Source organism: Podarcis gaigeae (assembly GCF_964106915.1).
Source record: "Podarcis gaigeae genome assembly, chromosome: 16".
In the NCBI taxonomy this organism is placed as follows: Eukaryota; Metazoa; Chordata; class Lepidosauria; order Squamata; family Lacertidae; genus Podarcis; species Podarcis gaigeae.
In genome coordinates, this window is record NC_139693.1 from 23484601 (window position 1) to 23510779 (window position 26179).

Genomic DNA, 26179 nt, shown 5'->3' on the forward strand with positions numbered 1-26179 from the left:
ACTAATTCACAGGAGCACCCAAGATGAATGGCATTTCCTTTGGGAATTTTTGCATAAGTCAGAAAGTGCTAACATGCATTTTTTAAAAGGAGAGCCTTACATTCATAAATATTACAACTCTACACGGAAGAAAGCGATGCCTCTGATGGTCCTCACAATTCACAGATTTCTTGCCCAATCTCTCAGTGGTAAGATTCAGAGATCAGGGGTACTCTTTGGAATAAGGACTGCTGGTTCCTTCAGCCAGCACCACGAAGATAAAGAAATAGCTCCCGAAATATAAATTATTCCCACAAAACCAGCAGGCTTCAAAGAGTCATCTGAAGACTCCATGGCAAATAGCCATCCATCCATCTGTTTAAAAACTTCCAGTGAAGGATCACAACCAGATGAAAACTGGAGAAACAGCCCAAAGAAGTCCACAAATCTTTGATGGAGAAGACTCATCAAACAGTTTCACAAGCAGATACTTGATCTGAGAGAGCCATTTCATCGAATCATATAATTGGAAGGGACCCAAGGATCATCTAGTCCAGCCCCCTGAAATGCAGGAATCACGGCTGAAGATTCCATGACAAATAGCCATCCAACCTCTGTTTAAAAACCTCCAGCAATGAGAGTTCTATACCTTCCAAGGTAGTCTGTTCCACTGTTGAACAGTTCTTACCATCAGAAAGTTCCTCCCACTGTTCAGTTGGAAATTCATTTGTCATTTGGATCCGTTGGTTCAGGTCCTACCTCTGGAGCAGCAGAAAACAAGCACGCTCCACCTTCCGTGTGACAGCGCTTCATATTACTAAGTTCCACGTGACATGCAATAGTACAGCTGTGCGAAATGGATCAGCTGCGACAGCCGCTCACGCAAAGGTGCTGCTGCATGTCTCACCCCTTTTTGAGCGCCATTCTGAAAGTGGCTTGGTCTGGAACTGTTGAGAAATCCAACTCTGCAGCCTGGGCCTTGAGAGGAAAGTGAGTTTCACAGGCAAAGTGACAGAGCAAAGCAGAGCGGCGAGGTACTCAAGGAGAGTGGGTTAGTTTAGGAAGTCAGGCAGTGAGAAAAAGACAACCCAAGATCTAACAGAAGGCATAAGTTTAGCCAAAGACAACGCAGACTCCAAAGGGTTTGACGCCACCGTTTGCCCCACTGAGGACATGCTAGCCAGAAGTTCTAGATTGCCAAAGTAGCCTCATGTTGGCCTCAGTAACTTTTATGTTTGAAGAAAATCCCCCCCCCCAAAAAAAAATGCTCATCTAAGATTTTGCATGTGCCAAAGACAAGATGCAATGGAGCAACAGGCCAGTGAAACCAAGTGTCATCACGGCAACCATTCATACTTTTTGGTCACTGATGGCTCACCTGCTTCCTTGGGGCACAAAACCAGCATGAAACCTCCCTGCAGCGTTGCCCCAGGTATATACTTAGCCTCAGGACCAGAAAGCTGCTTTTTAGCAAACAGACTAGCTACAAAGCCATCTTTGGACCTACCAGGACTTGAAGCCACCAAAAATAAGAGCTCCAGGGAAGAGATGGCATGGGAGGAACAATATTATCGTTCTTTCTGCTCTTCCCTTTCAAGATTCAATTTAGGAAGTGGACAGGGGGAAGTTTTTATCCCTGTCTTGTAACTTGAGGACTGGAGGGTATCCAAAGAAGCTGGAGGTTGGAAGATCCGGGACAGAGAAAAGAAAGGACTTCTTCATGCAGCACATAGTTAATCTGGGGAACACTTCTCCCGCAGTGATGACCACCACCTTAAAGGTAAAGGTAAAGGGACCCCTGACCATTAGGTCCAATTGTGGCCGACTCTGGGGTTGCGGCACTCATCTCACTTTATTGGCCAAGGGAGCCGGCGTACAGCTTCCGGGTCATGTGGCCAGCATGACTAACTAGAGCAGTGCACGGAAACACCATTTACCTTCCCGCCGGAGCGACACCTATTTATCTACTTGCACTTTGACCTGCTTTCGAACTGCTAGGTTGGCAGGAGCAGGGACCGAGCAATGGGAGCTCACCCCTTCGTGGGGATTTGAACCTTCTGATCAGCAAGTCCTAGGCTCTGTGGTTTAACCCACTGCGCCACCCGCGTCCCTTACCTTAAAAGAGGATGAGGCAACTGCATGGAGGAAAAGGCTATCGGCAACTACTAGCCACAATTGTTATGCTCACAAATGCTATGCCTCCACCGTTGGAAGGAGCAACCACTCAGTCCATAGAGCATGACACTCTTAATCTCCGAGTTATGGATTCAAGTCCCATGTTGGACGAAAGATTCCTGCGTTGCAAGGGGTTGGACTAGATGAGCTTTAGGGATCCCTTCCATCTCTATGATTCTACCAGCTGGCGGCAACCACAGGGCAGGGACACCTCTCTTGTGCTCAGATCCTGCTTGCAGGTTTCCAGCAGGCACTGTAAGAACAGGATCCAGGCGAGATGGGCCACTGGCAGGCGCTTCAGATGTCCTTATGTAACGCTAGTGTGGCCAGTTAGCAGACTCTGAAAGCCCGCTCCCCCCCCACAAATCCCCCATGGCCCATCTTGAAAGGTGCCAACGATGACAAGCCATTCCAATTAAGGATCGTCCCGCAGGAACAGCCTGGGTGGCATTCCTGCCCTTCATCGAGATCTGAACGGTTCTGCGGAGCAAACCGCGGGGGATATGAAGCAGAGGTGCCAGAGCACCAGCCAATGAGGACGCTCAAGCGAAGGCTTCCAAAGACCAGGGAGCAGCTTTGAAGTGCTCAACTCGAACAGGAGAGAGCAAAAGCGGCAGCTTCAAAAAAAGGTTTCAGAAAGATTTATTTTTCAGAAGTTAAAAAAGGAGGAGGGGTAATCAATCGGCTGCCAGGGGAGGGGGGTGATTAATGAGGAGAGGGGGCAGGAGATGAGGAACAGAGCCCAGGATCCAACTTTTGACTTTACCTGCAGGGTGGCGATTCTCTTCGTGGGGCAGAGGGAGAGGTGTCTGCCCCTCCCTTCCCCATCACACATGCAGCCTAAAAGGAGGAGGCATCACTCCTGTTTTTGTGTAAGTGCTCCTCTGCCGTGGTTTTTTGAAGAGGAGGCAGAGAATTGGGAAAGGTCAAGCTTCTGAACGCAGAGGCCTCTGCAGGAAGCCAACCCTTCCATATTGTTGCTGTGACTTATTTGCTAGTTCAGTTGGTAGAGAATGAGACTCATCTCAGGGTCATGGGTTCGAGCCTCACGTTGGGCAAAAAAAATTCCCGAACTGCAGGTGCCTGGACTAGACGAGCCTTGTGGTCCCTTCCAACTCTGTAATTCTACATTTTCTCATTACCGCTACCCTCCACCATAATGTCCCGGGACAGGTTAAAGCAATTTAGAAATACAATATGAAAAACAGTTTAAAGCATGTTAACAGCCATGGGTACAGGGTGGGTCTTAAAAATATACATCTCAAGCATCAAAGGTCAGGGTAAAGAGGGGTGTTTCTAGCCTACACATAATGAAGGTGCCAGGTTTGCTTCTGTGGCAAGGGAATTCCACAGCTTAGGAGCCACCACGGAGAAGGCCCTCTCCTGATTCACCCATCCACTGAACTTCTGGGGGCAGAGGAACTACCAAGAGGGCCCCCTCTGGCAATCTTAATACCCAAGAGGGTCTTGTAGGGCAGTTGTTTAGGGATTTAAATGTGAGCACCTCTAACCGGGCCCAGAAATGAACTAGCAACCGTTAACATCTGCTGTTACCTGTGTGATGGTGGGAGAAAGATGCACAGCTGCGTTTCGGATATACACTAAGTGAACAAATTTCCTAATGGAGTATTATTGATCTGTTGGGCTAAGTGAAGAAGCACAGGTGGCAGGATAAGCCTTTGCCAACCTGCTACCCTCCAGATGCTTTGGACTACAGCTCCCATCAGCCCCTTCCAGTGTGACCGTGCCCTTTAGCACCATATACCCGTGCTGACTAGGGGCTGATGGGAGTTGCGGTCCAAAAAATCTGGAGGGCCCCAGGCTGGCGAAAGCTACGGTGGAGTAATATATATATATATATATATAAATGTTGCTCGCTGCCTTACTTCCCAATGCAACACCTCCTTCTGTCAAGACTTGTCAATGTGCTAATTGTGACGGACTGGTGGAATCGCACCAAAAGTGGGGGGACGCGGCAAAAAAGGAGGAGAGGTCCCCTCCAGCATCACACCCTCCGGGAGGAGGGGTAGCATAAGGCTCCTGACCCGTTTGCCAGATTTCACCCTCACAAGGACCCTGCGTGGGGTGACAAGCTCCAACAGCCCTGCCGGGTGTGGTGAAAGGCAGTGGATTTCCCACAAGCAAGCTCATGCAGGGGTTAGTAAGAGACAGGTGGCCATCCCATCACCGCACGCAAAGAAATCTTGGAATAACCTACTTGGAAGGTCTCAAATGCAGATAGGTCTTCTGCCCTGGGCTTGAGGCTAAACCGGCAAAATGAGAAACAAACACACAAAAGAAGAGGTCCTCTGTGAAATCGAGAGTGTCAACGTTCCCAGGTTGCGTCTTCCTCAAACAAAGTGTGAAAATTGGGTTGGCGGTTCTATAGCTCACTGGGCACTATCTTCTCCAGAAAGCTCTCTTGCCCAAGGCTCACTCAAAGTCCCATTTCAACAGGACTCGCATAGGAAAACATCGTGGGCAAGGATTGTATTCCATTTTCATTGGAGGGCAAGCCAAAATGCTACAGGCCAAGCCCGGCAGTTGGATAGTTTTAGCACAGCAGCACTTAAACCCTCGGGAACTCCCTGCCTCTTGACAATAGGCAAGCGCCTTCGCTGTACTCTCTGCAGCACCTGCTAAAAACGTTTTTGTTTAGACAGGCCTACCCAGACATGTAGGGTGTCGGTGTATGTTTTAATCTGTTTTTAATCTATTGCTGATTTTGTCTTTTGACTGCTTTGAATAGTCGTTTTAGCTGAAAATGTCACTCTTTTATTCTTTGTAAACCGCTTTGAGGGTTTGCTTGTGTTCTTTTGCAATAAAGCGGTATATACATTTTAATGAAAGAAATGAACTATGGGCCAGGTGAGTGTTCCCCTGTCGCAGCAGTGGGCATCAACCTTGATCTATTGATCTTTCCTTCTATCTGTTTAAATTGCAATATAGGCCAGCACAAGATCTGTTCTGAAGCTGTCCCTTGAAGGCAGCAAGGAAAAAGGGTGCAGAGTATGATTTCAGTAGGCACCGGAAGAAGCCTCGGACTGGTTTTGTTGGTGCACAGGATAACAGCAGTCACCTTGCCACCTTGACCTTCCCTCTCCCCCCCCCCCCCCGGGAAGCAGCAGTAATGCCGCAGCGCAGAGGTCAGGGGTGCATGGGTGCCCATCCCTGCCCGTCCCACTTCAGTCCATCCCAAAACGACAAGCTGCCCTTCCTAAAATCATATTTTCTACATATTAATGATATAAAAGCCTCCTTTGCATCTGGACATATAGAGTTAAAAAGAAAAAGAAAACAGAAATGGGTCCCATGTCCTGGGCTGAGGTTAAAAGGTGGGTCCTGGGTCGAAATATGTTGACAGTACTGTCACAAGCCAATATGGTGCCATGGTTAGAGTGGCAGGCTAGGAGCTAGGAGAGACCAGGGTTCGAATCCCCCGTTCAGCCATGAAGCTTGCTGGGTGAGCTTGGGGGCCAGTCTCTGCCCCACTCAGCCTAACCTACCTCACAGGGCTGTTGTGGGGATTAGAGAAGGAAGAACCATGTCTGACACCTTGAGCTCCTTAGAGGTGAAAGGGGGAAAAGGTGGGACACAAATGAAACAAATGAATAAATAGAGTAACAAAATCCGAGTAGGAAATAAATCAAAATAAAACAAAGCAGAGATGAGATGAGATGAATGAAGCAACTCAGGTTTCTCATCTACAACGATCCTCCCTCCATCTGCCAAGGGATTTTTTTAATAGAAAGCTTGTTATCTTTGGCTTAAAGGGGCGATTCCTTGCTGACAAAGTCTCCTGGGATTCCAAAGAGATATTCAAGGCAATCCAAAGATTTCCCTCTTCTCAGCAAATATTTCAATCTTGCTGAATCCCGCAACGATGGGAGAAGAATGATTTCAAAACAGCAGGTCAACCAGGCAGAGAGCTGAGGCAATTATTCCTCTTGTAACCAAACGAGGCACACAAAGGGAAGCACGGACATTCAACAGTCAAATGAATTTTTAACTTTTTGGGGGGCTGAGATCAGCAATATGGGAAATGAGGCTCTGAAATGATGCCTAAGTAGAACCTCTCCATCCAGGAGCAGTATGCTGCTGAATACCAGCTGCTGGGCTGCAACGGCAGAAAAAAGATCCTGGTTTTATGCAACTGGCCAGCCACAGAGGTGGACCACGTGGGCCTCGGGGGGGGGGGATCCTACACGGCCCTTGTGAAATATATTGCCTTCCCCCTCTCTCACTCCAATACTTTTTCCCTGCTGCAGCTCTACGTGTTATGAAATGAAGGAGATCTCCAGGCCCATACTGTGCACTTTTCTCTGCCCCCCTGCTCTTGGAAGCCCTATAAGAACCTGCTACAGGAGAGGGACTGTGAGTGACATTGGTGGGGCAGGAGGTTTCTAGGACCAAAATGAAACTGTAAAGCTCCTCTGTTATTTTTTTGCTATTGGACACTGCGTCTTGGTGCTGTTGCAATAGGGGTTGGACACTGACCAGTGGCAGTACCTTTTCGGTGGTGGCTCCCTGGTTATGGAATGCCCCCTCTAGTCAGGTGCACCTGTCTCCTTTATTATTAAATTTCTGGTGGAATTGGAGAACATTCCTTCCCCCGTCCCCGCCCCCAAGCATTAGGTGGCTGAGAAACACTCAATGGGAGTTGTGCAACAGCAACAACTGGAAGGCCAAAGACTCCTCTGGTCTTCTCAGGTTCTCTAAGGAAATTACCAGTTCTTTTTTTCTTAAAAAAAAATGTTTAGGGGTACTCTCATTTTCCTACTCATATTGAAATACCGTCCCTCAATGAGGCCAAACTTAGATTCACAAAATGTTTAGGGGTATGCGTACCCTTGCGTACCCTCCAGAAAAAAAGCACTGGAAGTTACTAAATGCAAGAGACACTTTTACAGCCACCATGCAATGCTGGTTCCGTGGCAGCACGGACACTTCGGAGCTCCCTGCCTATTGAGATCAGGCAGCTTCACTGTCCCCTTTTTGACACCTGCTGGAAGCATTTGATTTAGGCAAAGGCTACTCAGATACATAGAATCTTGAATTGCGTTTTCATCTGCTTTTTAGCTTACTGTTGATTTCAGCAATTACTGTTTTTCAACGTTTTCAATAGCCATTTTTAACTGTTTTTCTACTGACAATGTGAATGTCTTGTTCTTTTTGCATACAGCTTTGAGGGGGCTCTTGTATATAAATTTTATGAAATGAAACTAAAATAATTAAATAAAGGCGCTCTCCAAAACTCGGCATAAGGTCTCTCTCTCTCTCCCTGCACGACATGTCCTGAATTGACCTCAGCCGCATTTTCACGCACCAAGAAATCCCGTTTTTTACACAGTGGCATGGCCTACGATACCTTCTTGATGGTGTTGTGCTTGCTGCTGCCCCGCTCGTTGTTCTCGCTGTGTAAGATGTCCATCGCCGTCTCCCTCTCCTTCAGCTTCAGAGCCTCGATCTCGGTCTTCAGCTCGTTCAGCTGCTCCTGGAGGTGCTTGCTTTTCTCCATGTACTCCACCCTGAGCAACGACACACACAGACACACACATACACACAGAGTGCCTGCCGTTAGCTGCGAAACCAAACAATTTTTGCAGACTCAGCTAAAATAGATAGGCTTCTCATTTAATTATCCCTGAAGCGCTGCCTGGAGGATGAAACCGATGACATTGCTTTGAAATGCATCAAAAAAGCTTCGCTAAAGCAGAGGTGGGTTGTTGTTTTTTTCTTTCCCACCCGTCCTCACAAAGCTGCAGGTCTGGAACAGGTGACTGAATGTCATCTGGACCAGCCTACCAGCCTGGTAGTCAGATAAGCAATTCAGAAGCTGCAAATCACAGAACTGTAGAATTGGAAGGGACCTAGGAAGCCATCTAGTCCAACCCCTGAAATGCAGGAATCGCAGCTAAATCCTGAACCACGGAACTACCTTTTCTACTCCAGAATAGACAGAGGTGTGCCGACATGCCTACAATATGACACCGCTCAGCTGTCTTTGGGCATCACCTCCGCTGCGTTAGGTAAAATGATGAGGGGAGAGCAACCCGCAGAGTTGTCACGGCCTCAGAGCAAGATTTGTCAGAGGCAGAGTACTCCAGGAACTGCAGCTTCAGGGGTGAGACAGACCCATGCTTAGGGCCGCACTGCACCAAAGCCTGCATCCCTTACACAGAACCTCAAGCAGACACCACTGTCGCCAGACTCTGATGGCTGGTGCAGAGACACCTCAGGGGATCAAGAGAGTCCCATGGTGCTGGGATAGTCCAGTCAGCAGAGCACGAAACTCTTAATCTCAGGCAATGGGTTCGACTCCCACGTTGGATAAAATATCCCTGCACTGAAGGTGGTTGGGCCAGATGACCCTCATGGTGCCTTCCAACTCTGCAATGCTATGATTCTATTATTCTAATGTGAAATTTCCCACACGTTGAAACCCCATTGCTTGGAGAAAAACAAAGGGGGCAGAAGAAAGCACTGCTGGCCAGTTAACTGACCAGGACACAGTGGCAGGGCTTCCAGATAATTGAAACAGTGCTATAAAACTCAGCTCCAGACCTTCACTGAGACAACTTGGATGTTTGGTATCAACTGAGGGATTGCTGTCCATGGTCCTGAACCCAAACTTTGACTGGTCTCCGGAGTGCTGACTTTGACTTTCCTTGGAATCCTGCCTGCCTGGAGCACCAGGAACTGCAAACCTCCACTAGATCAGGACATTACCCTTCCTTGGTAGTGGGACATGGGGAAAATCTGAGATGCTTGCAGTGCCCAAGTTGAGAAAGCTTAGGAGACTGGGGAGAATTTTGAGGGCTAGTCAGAGAGGCTTAGATGGCCACATTTGGCCCCCCAGGGCTGAGGTTTGCCATCTCTGCCATAGAGTGTCGGTGTAGATCAGAGATGAGGAACATTTCTGGCCAGCAAGTCAGATCACTATCTCCCCACCCCCACTGGACAACTTTGGTGAGTAGATGGGGCCAACCGACTGTCAATCATCTGACATCATGATGACATCAAGTGACTGAGAAATGGACAGTCCCACCCACTGGTACAAGTTGAGGGTGAGAGGAGGGGTCTGCTTCGCCAGCACGTTTGCTGCAGGGTATGCACTAGCAGAGCAGCACCCAGAAGGACTGAACCCTGCACCCACCAGTTGATGAATGGAAGGTTCAGTCCTGCTGTCTGCACCTTTCCAGTGGTTTACAAACTGATGAAGCAGTACCCAGCAGGACTGAATCCAGCCCCCAACAGCCAACATCATCCAGCGACGTTCAGCTGGTGGACAGGTGGGCATGGCTTGGGGGAAATGGCCTCGTGGGCCAAAGTGAACCCTCCTGGTGGGCCACGATTGGTCCACAGGCCCATGTCATGCTGTAGACAATAACTGAGCTAGATCGAAGCATGGTCTGATATGATCTCGGTCAGCTTCCTATGCTTTTAAGTTAAATGTCACATTGAAAGAAAAAAAGGTGGGTGGAATCTGCATTGTACCCATGCAGCGCCACGAGACTATGAGTTACTACAGCCAAGAAGGAGAACAACGCACTTCTCTTTCTCTATCTCCATGGACAACCTCTTCATGTCGGTATCCTTGAAGTCAAAGGAGAGGCTTTCACTGATGAGGTTGAAGGTTGGCATGTCAGCAGGGAGCGCCGTTGAGCCTGAGTTCATCGGCTGCTAAAGGCAAAGCAGAGATTAGTCACCCACTGCAGGTTGCCATTATTATCAGTCAAAAATGTATATGCCGCTTGATGCAGAGATTTGCATTTTAATTTTGATGGTATTTCATGTTGTAATGCTGTCCTCTATCCTGAATTAGAAGAGCATCAGAAGAAGCTTGCTGGATCAGGGCCAAAGGCCCATTTAGTCCAGCCACATGTTCTCACAGTGCCCAACCAGATGCTCCAAAGGGAAGACCAGAAGCAGGATCCAAGCACAAGAACACTCTCCCCTCTTGTGGTTTCCAACAACTGGCATTCAGAAGCACTGCTGCTTCTGGCCATGCAGATGGAGCATAGCCATTGTGGCTAGGAGCCATTATATGATACAGGGATACTGATATACTTTAATAGCGTAATACAGCAGTATCTCTGGATGCAAACAGGATCTGTTCCAGAGCCCCGTTCGCATCCCAAAGCGAACGTAAGATGCGACTGCACATCTGCGCGTGCGCGGGTCACGTTTCGCCGCTTCCGCACATGTGCGTGGTGTCGTTTTGAGCATCTGCGCATGTGCGAGCCACGAAACCCGGATGTAACACGCTCCGTTACTTCCGGGTCGCCGTGGAGCACAACCTGAAAATATTTAAGCTGAAGTGTATTCATCCCGAGGTATGACTGTATCTCAATATAATTGAGGCAACTAAGCAGGCTACAAGTATAAAAACCAAGTACGCCAACATTAAAAAATAAAAGCATCCAGAATCAAAACAGACAATGAAACAATCCCATTGTAACATTAACATATAAACATGCAATGCAACAACCCAATTAATCCAGCACAGCAATTAAAACAAGGAGGCCCAGGTTGAGGTCAACGGTAGTTGCCTGCCCATAATGTTTCCTAGCAGGACAGGTGAGAGCGAAGAGGCACCTGGGTAACAAGATATACTTACCAGCAGGTGCCTGGACGCTTTATGGACATCCTGGCCCCATCAGTAACCAGCTGCGTTCTTGCATCTAATTTAATGCCAATAAGAAAGTACAGTTGGAAACACACTCACTGCAGGAAACACACTTAACCCCTTTGTTATTTTTAACAGGTCGCTGGACGTGGTTTTACTTCAGCAGGTTTTTTTGCACAGATCACAATTCCTGTAGCACGAGTCTGATTGCTCTCTGATTCTGACTGCTATGTCTGGGGCTGGGCTAGTGATGGGATGGTTTTATTTGCCTTCTGCGGCTTGTGGATTGGCTCGTCTCTGAATCCCCATGGAGCAATTTTGCTCTGCCCGTGTCTTCTGCAAAGCGCATCGTGTCTTGGGGTTGTGTGGGCAGCTGGGAGTGGGAGATGAGTGGCAGATAGATGATCCTGCCTCGTGGCATGACCAGGTAGGCCTTTTGTGCCTCTCAATGCCGCAAGCCTGTGAATCTGACATTTATTCAGTGCCGGGGATGTGTGATAGAAACCCACACTACAAATTGGTCAGAGCAGCGGAGCTGATAACCATAACTCTTCCGGACAGCTGATGCCAAGAAGAAGGGCTTCAGGCTGAATGGATTTTACAACTCACTTGAAAAGCCTCAGAGATCAACGTCAAGCACAATTGTTTAGACCACAGGTCCTGGCTGAAATGCGGATGCCGGAGAAGAAGAACAATGTGTACAAAAGCCACTGAAGCCTGTTGCAGCGATGCAAAGTGCCTTCCATCCAGTTATTAACCTTCCCTTGCTTTTCCCGGGTGTGAGTCTGTGTGCTACTGTGTCCTAATGATGGAGGCACCAAATATCTGAAAGGCCACCTCCTTCCCTACAGATCCCCTAGGTTTGTAAAGATTGGCAGTACGTAAGACCATAAAAAGAGCCTGCTGGATTGGTCAAGTCACCCATCTAGTCCCACATTCTGTTTCCACAGTGGCCAACCAGATGCCTGTGGGAAACACCTGCTTTGCCGTGACTACAGGCCTACCTGGATGGTCGTTTCCAGAGGGTGATGCCTGGGGAGTGCTGTCTGTCCCCATGGAGCCTTCAACGTGGGGGGGTTGCCCAGGGTTCAATTTTATCCGCTATGCTGCTCAACGTCTACATGAAACCACTGAGTGGGGTCAGCAATATGCTGATGGCACATAGCTTTGCTATTTCCTTATATCTGCAGCTGGGGCAGAGGATGCGCTGGACCAATGTCTTGCCTCAGTAATGGACTGGATGAGAGCCAACAAGTTGAAGCTCAATCCAGGTTTCAGGCAGGGGATATGCCTGGAGATTAAACCAAGGACTCTTTGCATCTGAGGTACAGATGGTTCCCTAGACCAGATGGATGGCAGGTGGCCCTCTCTTGATGGAGTCATACCATCTCTGAAGGATTAGGTATGTAGCTTGGGTGTACTTCTGTGTCCACTGCTGTTGCTTGAGACTCCAGTGGTCTCGGCAACATGGAGAGTCTTCCATCAGCTTTGGCTCATGGCCCAGCTGCACCCCTATCTAGACAGGGATACCCTAACTTAATCATCATCATCATTGTAACAACTTTATTATTTATACCCCACCCATCTGGCTGGGTTTCCCCAGCCACTCTGGGTGACTTACAGCACATTAAAAAGTCTTCTGTCATCTTCGCTCCGGTAACCTCTAGGTTAGATTACTGCAACATGCTCTTCTTGTGTTTCCCTCTTAAACTAAAGTGTTAGGGATTTAACCACTGAGACGTCTTCCAATGCTCCAGCCTCCAGTTTCAAGCAGCAGGCAGTCTCACCCCGTAATAAGTAACTTTACTCCATGGTAGGTATGCTAGCTTGAACCAACACAGCTACCCCTCAGTAAGCATCTTGCCTGCTCATTGCTCTCCTGCTAGTTTTTGCATCCCTATCTACTGAAAATTCTCAAGACAACCCTAGGGAAAGCAAGGAACAATGAGAGGAACAGCACCCGAACTGCATTGATTCAGAAATATTCTTGTTCACCACCTGTGAGAATCATTTCCTTTCAGAGCAAATAAGTCGGCATTCTAAGCATTCCCACGGGCCACGAGTGAAAGAGGATTGTGTCAGGCCCCTTTAAGAGATCCTCGGGAGAGATAGCAGCGGGCTGTATTTTTCAAAAAGGAGAAGCACTTCTCTTATGAAACATTTCTGGGATTGATGCAGCTGGAGGGGTGGAGCCAAACTGCCGCTGTCTTACAATCTTCCTCTTAATTATACTTCGGTTCCAGGGGCAAAAATATACTTGCAATGCCTGCTGATTAGCTCCCAATGAAAACCTGGGGTGCATGCATGATAAGGAAGCCTTGTTTTGTTTTGCAGAGTTTAGTCAAGGACAAACTGGCCTGATGCTCATCGTGCAACTGACAGTCCTCTCAAACCAGGATGCTTTGAACACCGGAATGTTTTGCATCTCACCTTCGCAATGAATGAACTCTAGGGCCTGAGGACCCCAGGTAAAATAGTCTTTTTCCCAATTCATAATAACATAAGGCTTAGCAACTGCATACAGCATTTCAAAGGTTCAGAGTGCTCTGTAAACCTTACTACATATGTGACAGCACTGGAAAGAAACCAATGTTCTAGTGTGGCCCCACCAACACTTTGGAACTCCCTGCCTATGGCCATCAGGCAGGTGCCCTCACTGTAATCTTTTCAGTGCCTTCTCAAAACATTGTTTTTTGATTAGGCAAGCCTATCCAGAAATGTACCAGCCAAGGTAATGGTTAGAGGAGCTCATGTTAGTCTTTCCCAACCTGGTGCCCTCTAAAGATTTTTGTCTACAACTCCTGCCAGCCCCACTGGCTTAAAATAACAGTGAATTCTTAGAAAGGAGAGGGGGGGGGGGAATGGAAGTTCCATACCAGGAGTGGCCCTCCTGATGTTGTTGCACTACAACTCCCATCTCCCCTCACCAGTGCCCACACTCACTGGGAACTGATGGGAGTTGAAGTCCAGCAACATTAGGAGGGTCAAAGGTTTCCCAGCCACACTCTGCAGCAACCTTCACTGTTTTGAACGACAAATCCCATCAGCCCCAGCCAGCACAGGTAGCCCAAAACATCTGGAGGGCACCAGGTTTGTGAAGTCTGAACCACAGGGTTGTTGTGAAGATTATGGAGAGAAACAATGAATCTTTAAGAGGGGCCAAGTGATTGTGACAAATACTGTTGCTTCTGTCAACATAAAGCAGTCTTTCAGAGATCAGTCCTGCTTCGAACCTATTGCAATCCTTGCATCTCCATCCATCCTCCTGGTTTCTCCATACAGCGCTTTCTGCCTTTGGGGGGATTGGGACATAACTCAGTGGTACAGCATCTGCTCTGCATGCAGAAGGTCCCAAATTCAATCCCCAGCATCTCCAGGTAGGTATGGGAATGCTAGCTGCTGAAACTCTGAAGAGCTGATGCCATACAACGTCAACAGTACTAAGCTAGATGGAGCGATTAAGTCTGACTTGGTCTAAAGACCGCTTCCTACATTCCCCATGCCAGACTGGATCAGGCCAGTGGCCCATCTAGTCGAGCGTTCTGTTCCCACAGTGGGCAACCCGGTCGCCTAGGGGGAGCCCACAATCTGGACCCAGGCGCAAGAGAACCCTTTCCTCTAGTGGTTTCCAGCAACTGCTATTCAGAAGCAATATAAGCGATGCTTGTAGCCTCCGATAGCCCTATCCTCCATGAATTTGTCTGATGCTCTTTTAAAAGCATCTAAGTTGCTGGCCATTGCTACATCTTCTGGGATGTATCTTTCCGTATCTTGAGTGTGCACTCAAGAAGTGAAGAAGTGCTTTGTCTGTCCTGCATTGCAATCGCCCACAAGCGCAATCGCTGGCACCAGACCCATTTAAAGTCAGGGGCTCTTGTAGGGGAAAGCCAGACAGGCTGAGAGTGTTTGTTCCGAAGATTGTCTCTGACAGAACACCCGAGCAACCGGTGTTTCAACTCAAGGGGCCGCTGGCTAGAAATGGCAGGCTCATTTCGGCACCGCAGCCAGTGCTCTTAAAAGCTTCTGAACGTTAGCAGACAGCCTCAGAGAACTGGGGGGGGGGGGAGAGAGAGCGAGAGCGGGGAGCCATTAAATCCAAGCCACCTTTGTTCTGCTTGTTTAAACACTCACTCAGGGTGATGCAGTATCGAAGACAAATTGGGATGGTGAGAGAGCCTGGGTAAAACTGATGTAAAAGAAACCTGTTTGTGGGGTTTATTTGCGACAGCACAGAACACAACTTGCACACCCTTCTCTGTGCAACAAGAGTGAACAATTCAGCACTGGGGGCGCTGGAAGCTTCCCGGAGCTCTAAATTAAATGCTGGTTGTGCGTGTATGTGAGGGACTGCATCATTTGAATCCCCTCAATTGCGATGGACACTATCAAGCAGCGCTTCACACGCTTCTGCCATGGCATTATAAATATGTATTTGCCTTCTGTGTTGCCATTAGCAGGCTGCTGGCAGGAGTCTTCCCAGGTAAGGGATCAGCCCACACCCTAGACTTGGCCATCCCAGTGAGGGGGTGCAAGACCTGCTGATTCCTGGGGTTGGGGTGCTGTGGTGAAGGCCATGGCTCAGGGGGGGAGAGCATCTGCTTTGCATGCAGAAAGCCCCGGGTTCAATCACCAAAGGATGCAGGAATAGGTGGGAATGTGCTACATCATAAATCCTGGCAATCTGCTGCCAGTCAGTGTTGACAGTACTGAGCTAGATGGACCAAAGATCTGACTGCAGCTTCCTGGGTTTGTAACAGTTCCGCGTGGCTTTTCTACAGATCCAGGGGTAGCGTGGATCCAATGGGACTCCCGCCCACCCCAAATCTGCTCTGAAGGTTTGGGGAACCCCTCTCAGATATTTAGGGGGTTACAGAGGGAGTGCCTTTGTGCAATCAGAAATCCTTGCACTGGGGGTGATGCGTTACTCAGTGCTACTTTGGGCGCAGCCCTTTAACTTTTATCTTATTCTTCAAGTTGCCCATGTCCCTCTCTTCAACTTAAGAGCCTCTGGGACTGGGATGTTCTCTGTTGCATTGTGCTGCTCTTTGCTCTGTCCAATCCAAGCCCTGGCACAGTGCTTGCTACGAACAAAGCGAAATAAATGGGACACCAGAACCGCAGAGGGCGACACGGAAGCTCAGTGCCGCTCCGTAACGGCAAGTAATGTCGGTTAACAAATGTGGGCGTTTAACAAAAGCCCAGTGTTTTGCTCCTCATAAAAAAGTCTGTGGCCTTCCAGTTTAATTGGAGGTCTTGTTATTTTTCTGCCAAGAGTGATAATGACAAAGGGATTAAAGGAGCCGGCCATGTGATGAAAACTCCGGGAACAGATGCCCAAATTACTCTGAGCTGAAAACTGGCTGATTATGATCACCAAACACACAGCAGGTCGTCTTGTAGGAGCCCCGACAATGAGGAAGAATCCCCAAAGCGTCCCCTGCCAACTTTTTTTTTTTAAGGAAGAATTTTATAGCCTTTGATTTGTAACCTGGAAATCCAGACACTGAAGTGGAACCCCTGATCATCACGGCTTTCATTTTTAAAATGAATACAATTTCTAGACCTCATAGAAAACTGGAGCGACAAGCTTTGAGCAGTTTCTGCTAAAAGCAGCATCAGAACATATGGCTTTGGATGATGATAATGATTTCTATACTGCACTTCATCCCAGGATCACCGGGTGGTTTACAATATAAAGAAACAAAAATGCATAACATGGTAACAAACAAAAGCAACAACCCCCCTGCTATACACACAGAGTTTAAAAGGCCATAGATTGTTTAAATAGCCAAAGGCCTGGGAGAAGAGGAATGTTTTCGCCTGGCGCCTAAAGATATGTAATGAAGGTGCCAGGCAAGCCTCCCTGGGGAGAGCATCCCACAAAAGGGGAGCCACTGCAGAAAAGCAGAAAATTGTATATAAAGCCAGCAAAGGAACAGCTCTGCTCAGTTTGCATAATTGCAATGCTGGGCTTCTGGTTGCAGATCTTAGAGGATGCCCCGGGGCAAGCAGCACAGACTCACCAGGGGCAAAATGATGCCCCTATGTATAAAACGTTTTCTTACTGTGTAAGACGACTTGCTGGTTATTTCCAATAGCTTCTGCTTGGCTCTTCGCTCAGAGTCTCGAGCTTCCTGGAGGTCCTGCTTGAGCTGATCGGCCTCCTTCGCCCTGCACACAAGCAAAATACGAAAGAGGTGGTCAAGGGGCCTAAACGAGGCAGTGGTGGGCCAAATCCAACACCCTACCCCAGCCTTTGCCACCTTGGCAATGTTTTTACAGTTCTCTCCAGATGATCTGGACTCCAATTCCCATCATCCCCAGGCAGCACAGCCATTTTGGACTGCAACTCCCATCAGCCCCCAGCCCCCATGCTGGGAGCTGAAGTCCAAAATGGCTGTGCTGCCTGGGGATGATGGGAATTGCAGTCCAAATCATCTGGATGGCACCCGGATGGCAAAGGCTGCCTCTACCCACAATGCTCTCCTTCCCCAAATGGCAGGAAATGGCAGCGCTTCATCCATCTTGACTGTTGTCCAGGGAAGGAGAAATGAAATGAGGGGGTGAGGGGGTAGGGAGAGAGAAACTGGTTTTTGACTGACGTCCAGGACAGGTTCTGCTTCCCACCCCCCAGCAGCAGAAGCTTCTATCTTCTAAAATGCAGGCTGCAGAACTTTTTGCCCTCCGGATGTTGCTGGACAACAATTCCCACCAGTTCTAACCACTGGCCATGGTGGCTGAGGCTGATGGGAAATGGAGTCCAACAGCACCCAGAGGGCCAGAGGTTCTCCCAGCCTTGTTCTACACGCTAATCTCATGCCACTAAGGGTGGTTTCGACCACCCATCTAAGGAAAGACAAGCACCACTGAATTACGGCATTGGAGGTTTCAAGAACCACTGCCTACCCCTCATCCTCGAGAGGTTCCTCTGAAGCGGTTGAGGGGGTGGGGTGGGGGGTAAAGAGGAGAGAGAAAACAAGTAATCAGATCTTCTGAACAATATCCGGCGTTGATGTTTTTGGCAAGCGGGGCGAGGTATAAAGGAAGGAGGAGAAAGTTACCAAGCGGGCAAAGACAGAAGCCCAGACACAGGAGCGGGGAAAAGTAGTAGTTCAGAATGAAATTAAGGCTATTGTTAATTCACCCACTAATGAATGCAATTTATGACAAAAGCCCTTGGCAGCGGCCCTTGTATGCCCAGAGGACCACGGAGACGGAGGCCTGGCGTGCGGTGGGAGCCTCGTGATTGGCCTGGAGAGGAGGGGGAGATCTGGAGCGAGATATTGGGACAAGGGAGGGGGAGAGTAATGAATCTGGTGTTTTAATATCTAGAGGCGAAAAACTTAATTAATGGCATCTGAATGCTTTGGAGGCGGCAGCGTGGCGGTTCTTGAGCAGCTGAAGACCCAGTGGGGGCCCAGGCCTGAGGGCTTGGCAGGATGGTGCATCTCGGCGCTGGGGTGCTCAGCCGAAGTGTGTGCGTGGTGAGGGGGGAAGCTAGGGATTGCAGTAGGGCCAAGGTGCGTGTGAAAAGGATGGGATCACAACACGCCATCCCAAGGAAATCAAGGAGTTCACCTGTACTGAACTGGTTTATAAGAGGCATCTCATTGAACTTTGTCTAGTGCTTCAGATCATTCCATGCTCGTTGGCCATGCCCACACCTGAAGGACCAGGTGTATAGCCTGGGAGTCATTTTGGGCTCACAGCTGTCCATGGAGGTGCAAGTTAATTCCAGGGTGGCTGCTCCATCTGGTATGCCGGCTGAGACCTTACCTGTCCTGCCAGGGTGGTGCATGCTCTGGTTATCTCCCACTTGGACTACTGCAACGCGCTCTACATGGGGCTACCTTTGAAGGTGACCTGGAAACTACAACTAATCCAGAACGCGGCAGCTAGACAGGTGACTGGGAGCGGCCGCTAGGAAGGTATAACACCGGTCCTGAAAGACCTACATTGGCTCCCATTGGTGCTGACCTGTAAAGCCCTAAATGGCCCTGTATACCTGAAGGAGTGTCTCCACCCCCATCATTCAGCTCCAACACTAAGATCCAAATCCGAGGATCTTCTGGCTGTTCCCTCACTGTGAGGAGTGAGGTTATTGGAAACCAGGCAGAGGGCCTTCTCGGTAGTGGCTCCCTCCCTGTGGAACACCCTCCCATCAGATGTCAAGGAAATAATAATAATAATAATAATAATAATAATAATAATAATTTATTATTTATACCCCGCCCATCTGGCTGAGTTTTCCCCAGCCACTCTGGGCGGCTCCCAATCAGTGTTAAAAACCGTACAGCATTACATATTAAAAACTTCCCTGAACAGGGCTGCCTTAAGATGTCTTCTGAACGTCAGGTAATTCTTTATCTCTTTGACATCTGATGGGAGGGCGTTCCACAGGGCGGGCGCCGCTACCGAGAAGGCCCTCTGTCTGGTTCCCTGTAGCCTCACTTCTCGCAATGAGGGAACCGCCAGAAGGCCCTCGGCGCTGGATCTCAGAGTCCGGGCTGAACGATGGGGGTGGAGACGCTCCTTCAGGTATACAGGACCGAGGCTGTTTAGGGCTTTAAAGGTCAGCACCAACACTTTGAATCGTGCTCGGAAACGTACTGGGAGCCAATGCAGATCTCTCAGAACCGGTGTTATGTGGTCCCGGCGGCCACTCCCAGTCACCAGTCTCGCTGCCGCATTCTGGATTAATTGCAGTTTCCGGGTCACCTTCAAAGGTAGCCCCACGTAGAGCGCGTTGCAGTAGTCCAAGCGTGAGATAACAACTAAGCGTGAGAAATGAACAACTATCTGACTTTTAGAAGACACATGATGGCAGCACTTTTTAGGGAAGTTTTTTAGGGAAGTTTTTAATGTTTGGTGCTTTACTGTGTTTTTAATATTCTGTTGGGAGCCACCCAATAAAATTAGTAGTAGTAGTAGTAGACTTTAACTTTGTGCTACACTGGGCACAACCCAATGGCAAGAAAAACAAGGAATGAAATGCTTCAAAGCCCCCAAATCAGTGGATGTGCTTCCCTCCCCGCCTGACCTTCGCTCCGACTCTTCCGCCATCTTCAGCGCCAGCATCTCTGCCTCCAGCACCTTCTGCTCCATCAGCCGTTTCTCCTCCTCGGTCCGGATGGCTGTGGCTTTGATCCGCTGCATCTCCTGCTCTGCCTCGGCGGCTTTTTGAGCCAGGAGCTTCGCTTCCTCTTCCGTGATCTGAGCTTTCTCGGCCAGCAAGTCGGCCGTTTCTTCGGATCTCATCTGAGCAAGAAGGGTGGAGAATTACACACAAGGGGCTCCGACACAGAGGCGATGTGCCACTGGTTCGGCTAGAAGCCATGATGGCTATGCTCTGCCTCCACAGCTGGAGGCAGCAATGTTTCTGAATACCAGTTGCTGGAAGCTGCAGGGGGTGAGAAGGCTCTTGACGTCCAAACCCTGCTAGCAGGTTTCTCACTGGGGCATCTGGATGGCCACTGTAAGAACAGGATGCTGGACTAAGATGAGTCACTGGCTTGATCCAGCAGCCTTGCCTGATGTTCTTATGGTCTGTGCTCAAAAGTCTTCCTAACAGATGGACAATGAAAATGACCCGTGCCACCCTTCACTATTGCAAAGGGGCTCATATTGGAAGGATAAATGCCCACTTTGTACTATTCGGGGGCCTGAAGATCTCACTGCCTTTTCTGCAATTGGAACTGGAGCTTATCACCGTAAATCTCATTTGGATACCTAATTTGGATAAGGAGAGCCTGCTGGATCAGGCCAATGGCCCATCGAGTCCAGCATCCTGTTATCAGTGGCCAACAAAATGCCTATGAGAAGTCCACAAGCAGGATCTTATCACACTCCCCTCCTGCAGTTTCCAGCAACTGGTATTTAGAAGCATTACTGCTTCCAACAGTAAATGGAGAACACAGCCACCTGGCTAGTAGACAGCAATAGCTTTCTCCTCCATCAATTTGTCCAGTCCTCTTTTAAAGCCATCTAAGGTTGATGACCTTCACAGCCTCCTGAGGCAGAGAGTTCCACAGTTTAAGTAGGGGGTGAAAAAATTCTTTCTTTTCCCCTGTTTGGATTTATGGGCTGCCTATATTAATTTGTAAGTTTTAAGTCAGGATCAACAGGAAATGTCAGCTGACAAAGTTTATTTCTTTTATTTTCTGTTCTTTTTTTTTATTAAAAAAAATCTTCCCACAACAGACTCTGGATTTCCTTTGAGGTGCTAAACTGGGGTCTGTATCACCTTGCATTGGGACTCCCAGGAGTGAATGTCGCTCCATGAAGAAAATAAAGGATATCCAGGGACACAGAAAACTAGCAACTCAAGAAGAAATCTGGCTATGGGATTTCTTCCTGAGATGCTAACCTTCTACACGCTGTCTGTCTGTCTGTCTGTCTGTCTGTCTGTCTGTCTGCCTGCCTGTCTGGAGAGCCACTATTTGGAGTCTGAAGAGTTCCAATACAGATAAAGACTGCCCACCTTCATGAGAAGGAAACCTCTGTCAGTGACCATTTCACCCAGCAACAGTCAGAAAGAAGCTGGAAAGGAACAGCCCCTTGGCCTCCCTGAAACACTCTCCATGCAAAAGACACACAGCCAGTGGTCTTTCCCACCTGTAAAACAACTGCACCAGAATGCAGAAGGTCTTTTATGTTCCTCTTCCTTGCTTTTCATTTTACATCTATTGCAAGCCATTCTGGCAGGATCAGTCACCCTTCCTCTTAGCAAGATGCTGAATGGAATTTTAATTGACTAATAATTATTTTTTTCAAAGAAAAGAAGGAAAACCAGCTCAAATGGGCTGGTGACCACAGGAGCAATTTAAACTTATCCTGCTGCGGGTGGCACAATTGCCTTTGCCAGCTTAGTGCCCTCCACATGGGGTGATGGGAGTTGTAGTCCAACGAGAGTGAAGGCTCCCTACTGCACCATCAGAGTCCCCAACACTGTGGTGACCAGCTGCCCGGTCCTTTGCTTCTGAAACCTGGATGATGTGGGACCTTCTGCATGTAAAGCAGATGTTCTACCCCTGAGCTACTGCCCCTCGCCTAAAAATAAACCAAGTTTCTAGTCCTTATGCTTCTTAAAAAAAGAAAGAGCTGAATTAAACAGGAAGTTGTCTTATACTGAACCAGACTACCATCTACACTGATCGGCAGAGGCTTTCTAGGGTTTCACTTATAGGAGGCAAGTATTGAACCTGCAACCTCCTGCATGCAAAACAGGTGTTCAATCACCGAGCCACCACTCCTTCCCCAAACGAGTAAGCTTGATGTTGCAGAGTCTGAATACAGGTGAATGGAGAATCTACTCTGACTGGTAAGGACAAGTCTTGCTGAGGAGAGGGGTCTTGCTTCTACCATGCATGTCTTGTTAACGGAACCATGCCATTGCAGTGGGCGGCTAGTCATCCCTGCAGAGAGACTTACCAAGGCTTCGTTAGCCATCGTCGCCTCATCTTTCAACTGCAGCAGCCTCCTCTCCAACTCGTCCCTCGTCCGCTCTGCCTCTTCTCGCATCTGCTTCTCTCGAGCTAAACGCTGGCGTTCCATCTTGGGAGGGTGGGGAGAGGCAGGGTGGTGAGGCGAGGACGGCAGAAAATAGTACATAAGCAACCAAGGCATGCAGATCGTAGGCATTCTGCACCGAACAGAAATCCAATTTATCAGGGCCGTGCGGCAGAATTCAGACATCTGCTCGCCACAATCAATTCCACTTCCGCAATCCAGGTTTACAAAGCAATTTAGATGCTTTGTTAAAGAGCAGGGAGATTTCGAGGCACAGGGTTTGCTGCCAGGCTGATGGTAGATACTTTGGAAGAGGCCGGCGTGGAGCTCCTCGGTGGACTCCCTGCTCTCTGCACCCTCAGATTTAGGAGCCCTCCCTCAGCAATTAATTTTTCCCCTTCTTGCTCTTCATTATCCTCTCAAAATTTCGAACCATTTCCCCGCTCTAGGTAAACAACTCATTTAACCTCTGTTGGTCATATCTTGGTCTCTCAGTGTTGTGCAGGAAGGTTAAGAGAGACAAAATCAGTTAAAAACTAGCCGTAGAAGTCAGAAAAATGGCTAGAGATGCCTGCAGAAATTTAAAAAGTTATGTACTAGGTGCTGGAAATTCAACGGTGATTGGGCCTGCCTGAGGGGATGCAACAGAATGGAGCCCACAATGCTCTAGTGGATTTGAGCCATGAATCCAAGTAACAATGACCTCAGTGATCACACAATGATGTAAGGAGTTCTCAAGGTACCCTTGGCCAAAGTTGCTAAGGGCCTTGCAAATGCATACAAGACCCTGGAATCTGAACCGGTAGTATATGGGTAGATTGTGCAACCTTTAAAACACTGGTGCTCTGTGCTGGAGTTAGTCTGTCCTCGCCAGCAGTCCTGCTGCAGCATTCTGCACCAAGAGGAGGGTCCAAACCAGTCCCAAGGGGAGCACCGAATTATTATTTTTTAAGCCTTTATGCGCTGGGTGACACTCCCTGAGACAAAACATGTTTCCCTCCTCCTAGAACTCAGGATGCATCCCCCATTTTCCTTTGGACACATTCGTTTTTTTACAGCTCAAGTTGACCTGGGTGCAAAGGCAGCCATCCCAGAGACTATTATCGCTGCCCATGGAAATAAGCCAAGAGCCGTAACATCACTGACACAGGCAAATCCAAGACAAGTACTTTTAACCTAACCTTCCCGTAAGCTGAGCGTCCCCTGGCACACGGAGGCACTTGGCCACGGCCGCCTAACCGCTTCCCCAGAAGTGGCAATCTATATTCCGAGCAGCACCGCGCAGATTAGCTGTGTGGGTTTCAGCAAGTAGAAAAGGTCTACAAGCAGAAAACCATGATTCATACAATCCAATTTGCTGATATGTGCTCATTGGCTCCATGCTGCGGCCTGAGATGCGGCGCGTCTGCTGGCTGGGCTGACCCGCAGCGGATAAAAGGAGGCCAGGCTCGGAATTAGCATGCAGGCGGCATGCGGCGGAAGAGCAGCTCGCATTCCATCACCATCTAATTAGGACACGGCTCCCCCTCCCTCCCACAACCGCAGCCAACCTCCCCAAGACACAGCAAACATACGAGCGCCACGACCGAGAAATAGGTTTACAGAACGGCAGGGGAGAGGATGGACAGCATTTAAAGATCGTATGCCCGCAGAGTGGACACCGTTTTTCTGGCCCGGTAGTTTGGGCACTGGCAGCTGCAAGGATGCGCTGCTGCAATGCACTCTATGTGGGGCTTCCCCAGCGATTGACCCGGAAACTGCAGTCAGCGCAAGATGCTGCAGCGTGGTTGCTGGCAGGAGGGAGACCGTGGCAGCGCAGAACACCTCTGCTCAGAGATCCGCATGGGTTGCCCATTTCTTACAGGGCCAAGTTCAAGGTGCTACCGTTGGTATACAAAGCCCTTGAAGGCTTGGGACCAGTTTACTCCTGGGATTGCCTTGCCCCAGTGGGATCTCAAAGTGGGCAGGACTAGCTGGAGCTGCTCTGAGATGCAAGAGGGTGGGCAGGGGGCTTGCTGGAGGTGTAACTGACTATCAGGCTTTGAAAAGCTGGCAACATTGGATCACGCTCATCAATATTGTTGAATTCAGCTAATTAGTTTGAGTTGAGTTTTGAATAAATGTGCAACTAACCATTTGCATTTGGAATATCAGGTCCAGTATACCTGAAGAAGCGTCTCCACCCCCATTGTTTAGCCCGGACACTGAGGTCTAGCTCCGAGGGCCTTCTGGAGGTTCCCTCACTGCAAGAAGTGAAGTTACAGGGAACCAGGCAGAGGGCCTTCTCGATAGTGGTGCCTGCCCTGTGGAACGCCCTCCCGTCAGATGTCAAGGAAATAAAACAACTATCTGACTTTTGGAAGACATCTGATTCCAGTCCTGTTTAGGGAAGTTTTGTTCGATGTACTGTATTATCATGTTTTTAATATTCTGTTGGGAGCCACCCAGAGTGGCTGGGGAAAGCCAGCCAGACGGGCAGGGTATAAATATGTTGTTGTTGTTGCTGCTGTTGTTTGAAATTAACAATTAGTGTTTATTCCTCTGCTGCAGGGGGTTGAACTAGATCACCCTTCCATCTCTACAATGCTATGATTCTATGGAACTTTATTGTGTTATTATCTTCCTTAGTGGGTTGTGAAAACCGCTATTCTGAATAATGCATTTTATAAGGTAGGGCAGAGGGCAGTGGGGTGGCTTTATGGTACCAAGAGGGTGGTGACCCCAAAATGTTGGGGAACCATTGCCTCACCCTATATATGCCAACTCAAACACACTGATCTGTGGAACTGGCAGCGTTACAGGTTCCACATAACACCGTTCCGCATTTGTAATAACACAATCTTAGTGTGGCGGCATCTACACTTTGGAACTCCCTGCCTATTGACATCAGGCAGGCACCTTTACTGTACTCTTTGAGAGAATGCATAAGCCAGTTGCTGCTATCTCTATGCACAAGAGGCTGCCCAATCTGTTGCACAACGGGCTTCCACTAGCACAGCTGTAGTACTGGATTCCTCTGTTATGCAACTTTTAAACTGCCCTGCCCTGAGTTTCCAGAAATCTGCAAAATTTGCCTGGGATTGTCAGCTCTCGCCTGCGGGGGCCGAACGTTCGCAGCAATGCCGACGTTGCAGCAGTTTCCTCTGGAGAGATTCCGAGTGAGCAATTCAAATACAGTGGTGCCTCACAAGACGAAATTAATTCGTTCCGCGAGTTGCTCCGTCTTGCGATTTTTTCGTCTTGCGGAGCGCGGATTCCCTGGGTATTAACGGCTTTAAGAAAAAGGAAGCAAACCCGCAAGACGTTTTCGTCTTGCGAAGCAAGCCCATAGGGAAATTCGTCTTGCAAAGCAACTCAAAAAACGAAAAACCCTTTCGTCTTGCGCGTTTTTCGTCTAGCGAGGCATTCATCTTGCGAGGTACCACTGTAGTTGTTAAGAAAGGAACAGGACCCTCCCTTTCTCTGACCTGTTTCCTGGCCTTCTCCTCCCGGGCCTGGGCTTTCATCTGCTGGACTTCCAGGGAGTCTGCTTTCCTCCTCCTCATGAACAGGTCGTGGTTTCCAATGCACAGCTGCAGGATCTGGTCCAGCCAATAAGAGGAGGAGAAGAGGATGGCAAGTTTGTGTTCATGCCACCAAGCATTTGAAAACAAAACACTTTTGTCCTTTTGTTGCACAGAACTGCATGCCAACCCCACCATGTTGAGACATGCCACAGCCGTCAATAATGCCAAGGGAGAACTGTTTCTGGTGGCTTCCGTGTAGCAACTGTAATGTCTAGATCAGACACACGTGACCATCATAGGAAGCTGCCTTATACCGAATCGGACCATTGGGACATCTAGCACAGCTTTATTTACATCAGGAGTGGTGATGCTGTGGTCCTTT

The 26179-nt window shown here is 48.7% G+C and overlaps 1 protein-coding gene across 17 annotated transcripts in view; it reads right to left on the reverse strand.

Annotated features, from left to right (window-relative positions):
- Nucleotides 1-26179, reverse strand: part of NF2 (NF2, moesin-ezrin-radixin like (MERLIN) tumor suppressor) — a 102270-nt gene that overhangs the window by 21169 nt on the left and 54922 nt on the right. For 5 of the 17 annotated variants that reach the window (XR_014559058.1, XR_014559061.1, XR_014559063.1 and 2 more), the window contains 6 exons: nt 25759-25872; nt 22214-22336; nt 19824-20041; nt 16849-16954; nt 9707-9837; nt 7523-7682 (listed from right to left, as the gene is read on the reverse strand). Coding sequence is in view for 7 of the 17 variants with exons in the window: in XM_083717313.1 (XP_083573439.1) it covers nt 7523-7682; nt 9707-9837; nt 16849-16954; nt 19824-20041; nt 22214-22336; nt 25759-25872 (852 nt within the window). In the remaining 10 variants the exon portion in view is untranslated. Of the gene's footprint in view, nt 1-4372; nt 4419-7522; nt 7683-9706; nt 9838-16848; nt 16955-19823; nt 20042-22213; nt 22337-25758; nt 25873-26179 lie in introns of all 17 variants that reach the window. The other 12 variants (XR_014559054.1, XR_014559057.1, XR_014559059.1 and 9 more) reach the window with 3 other exon arrangements.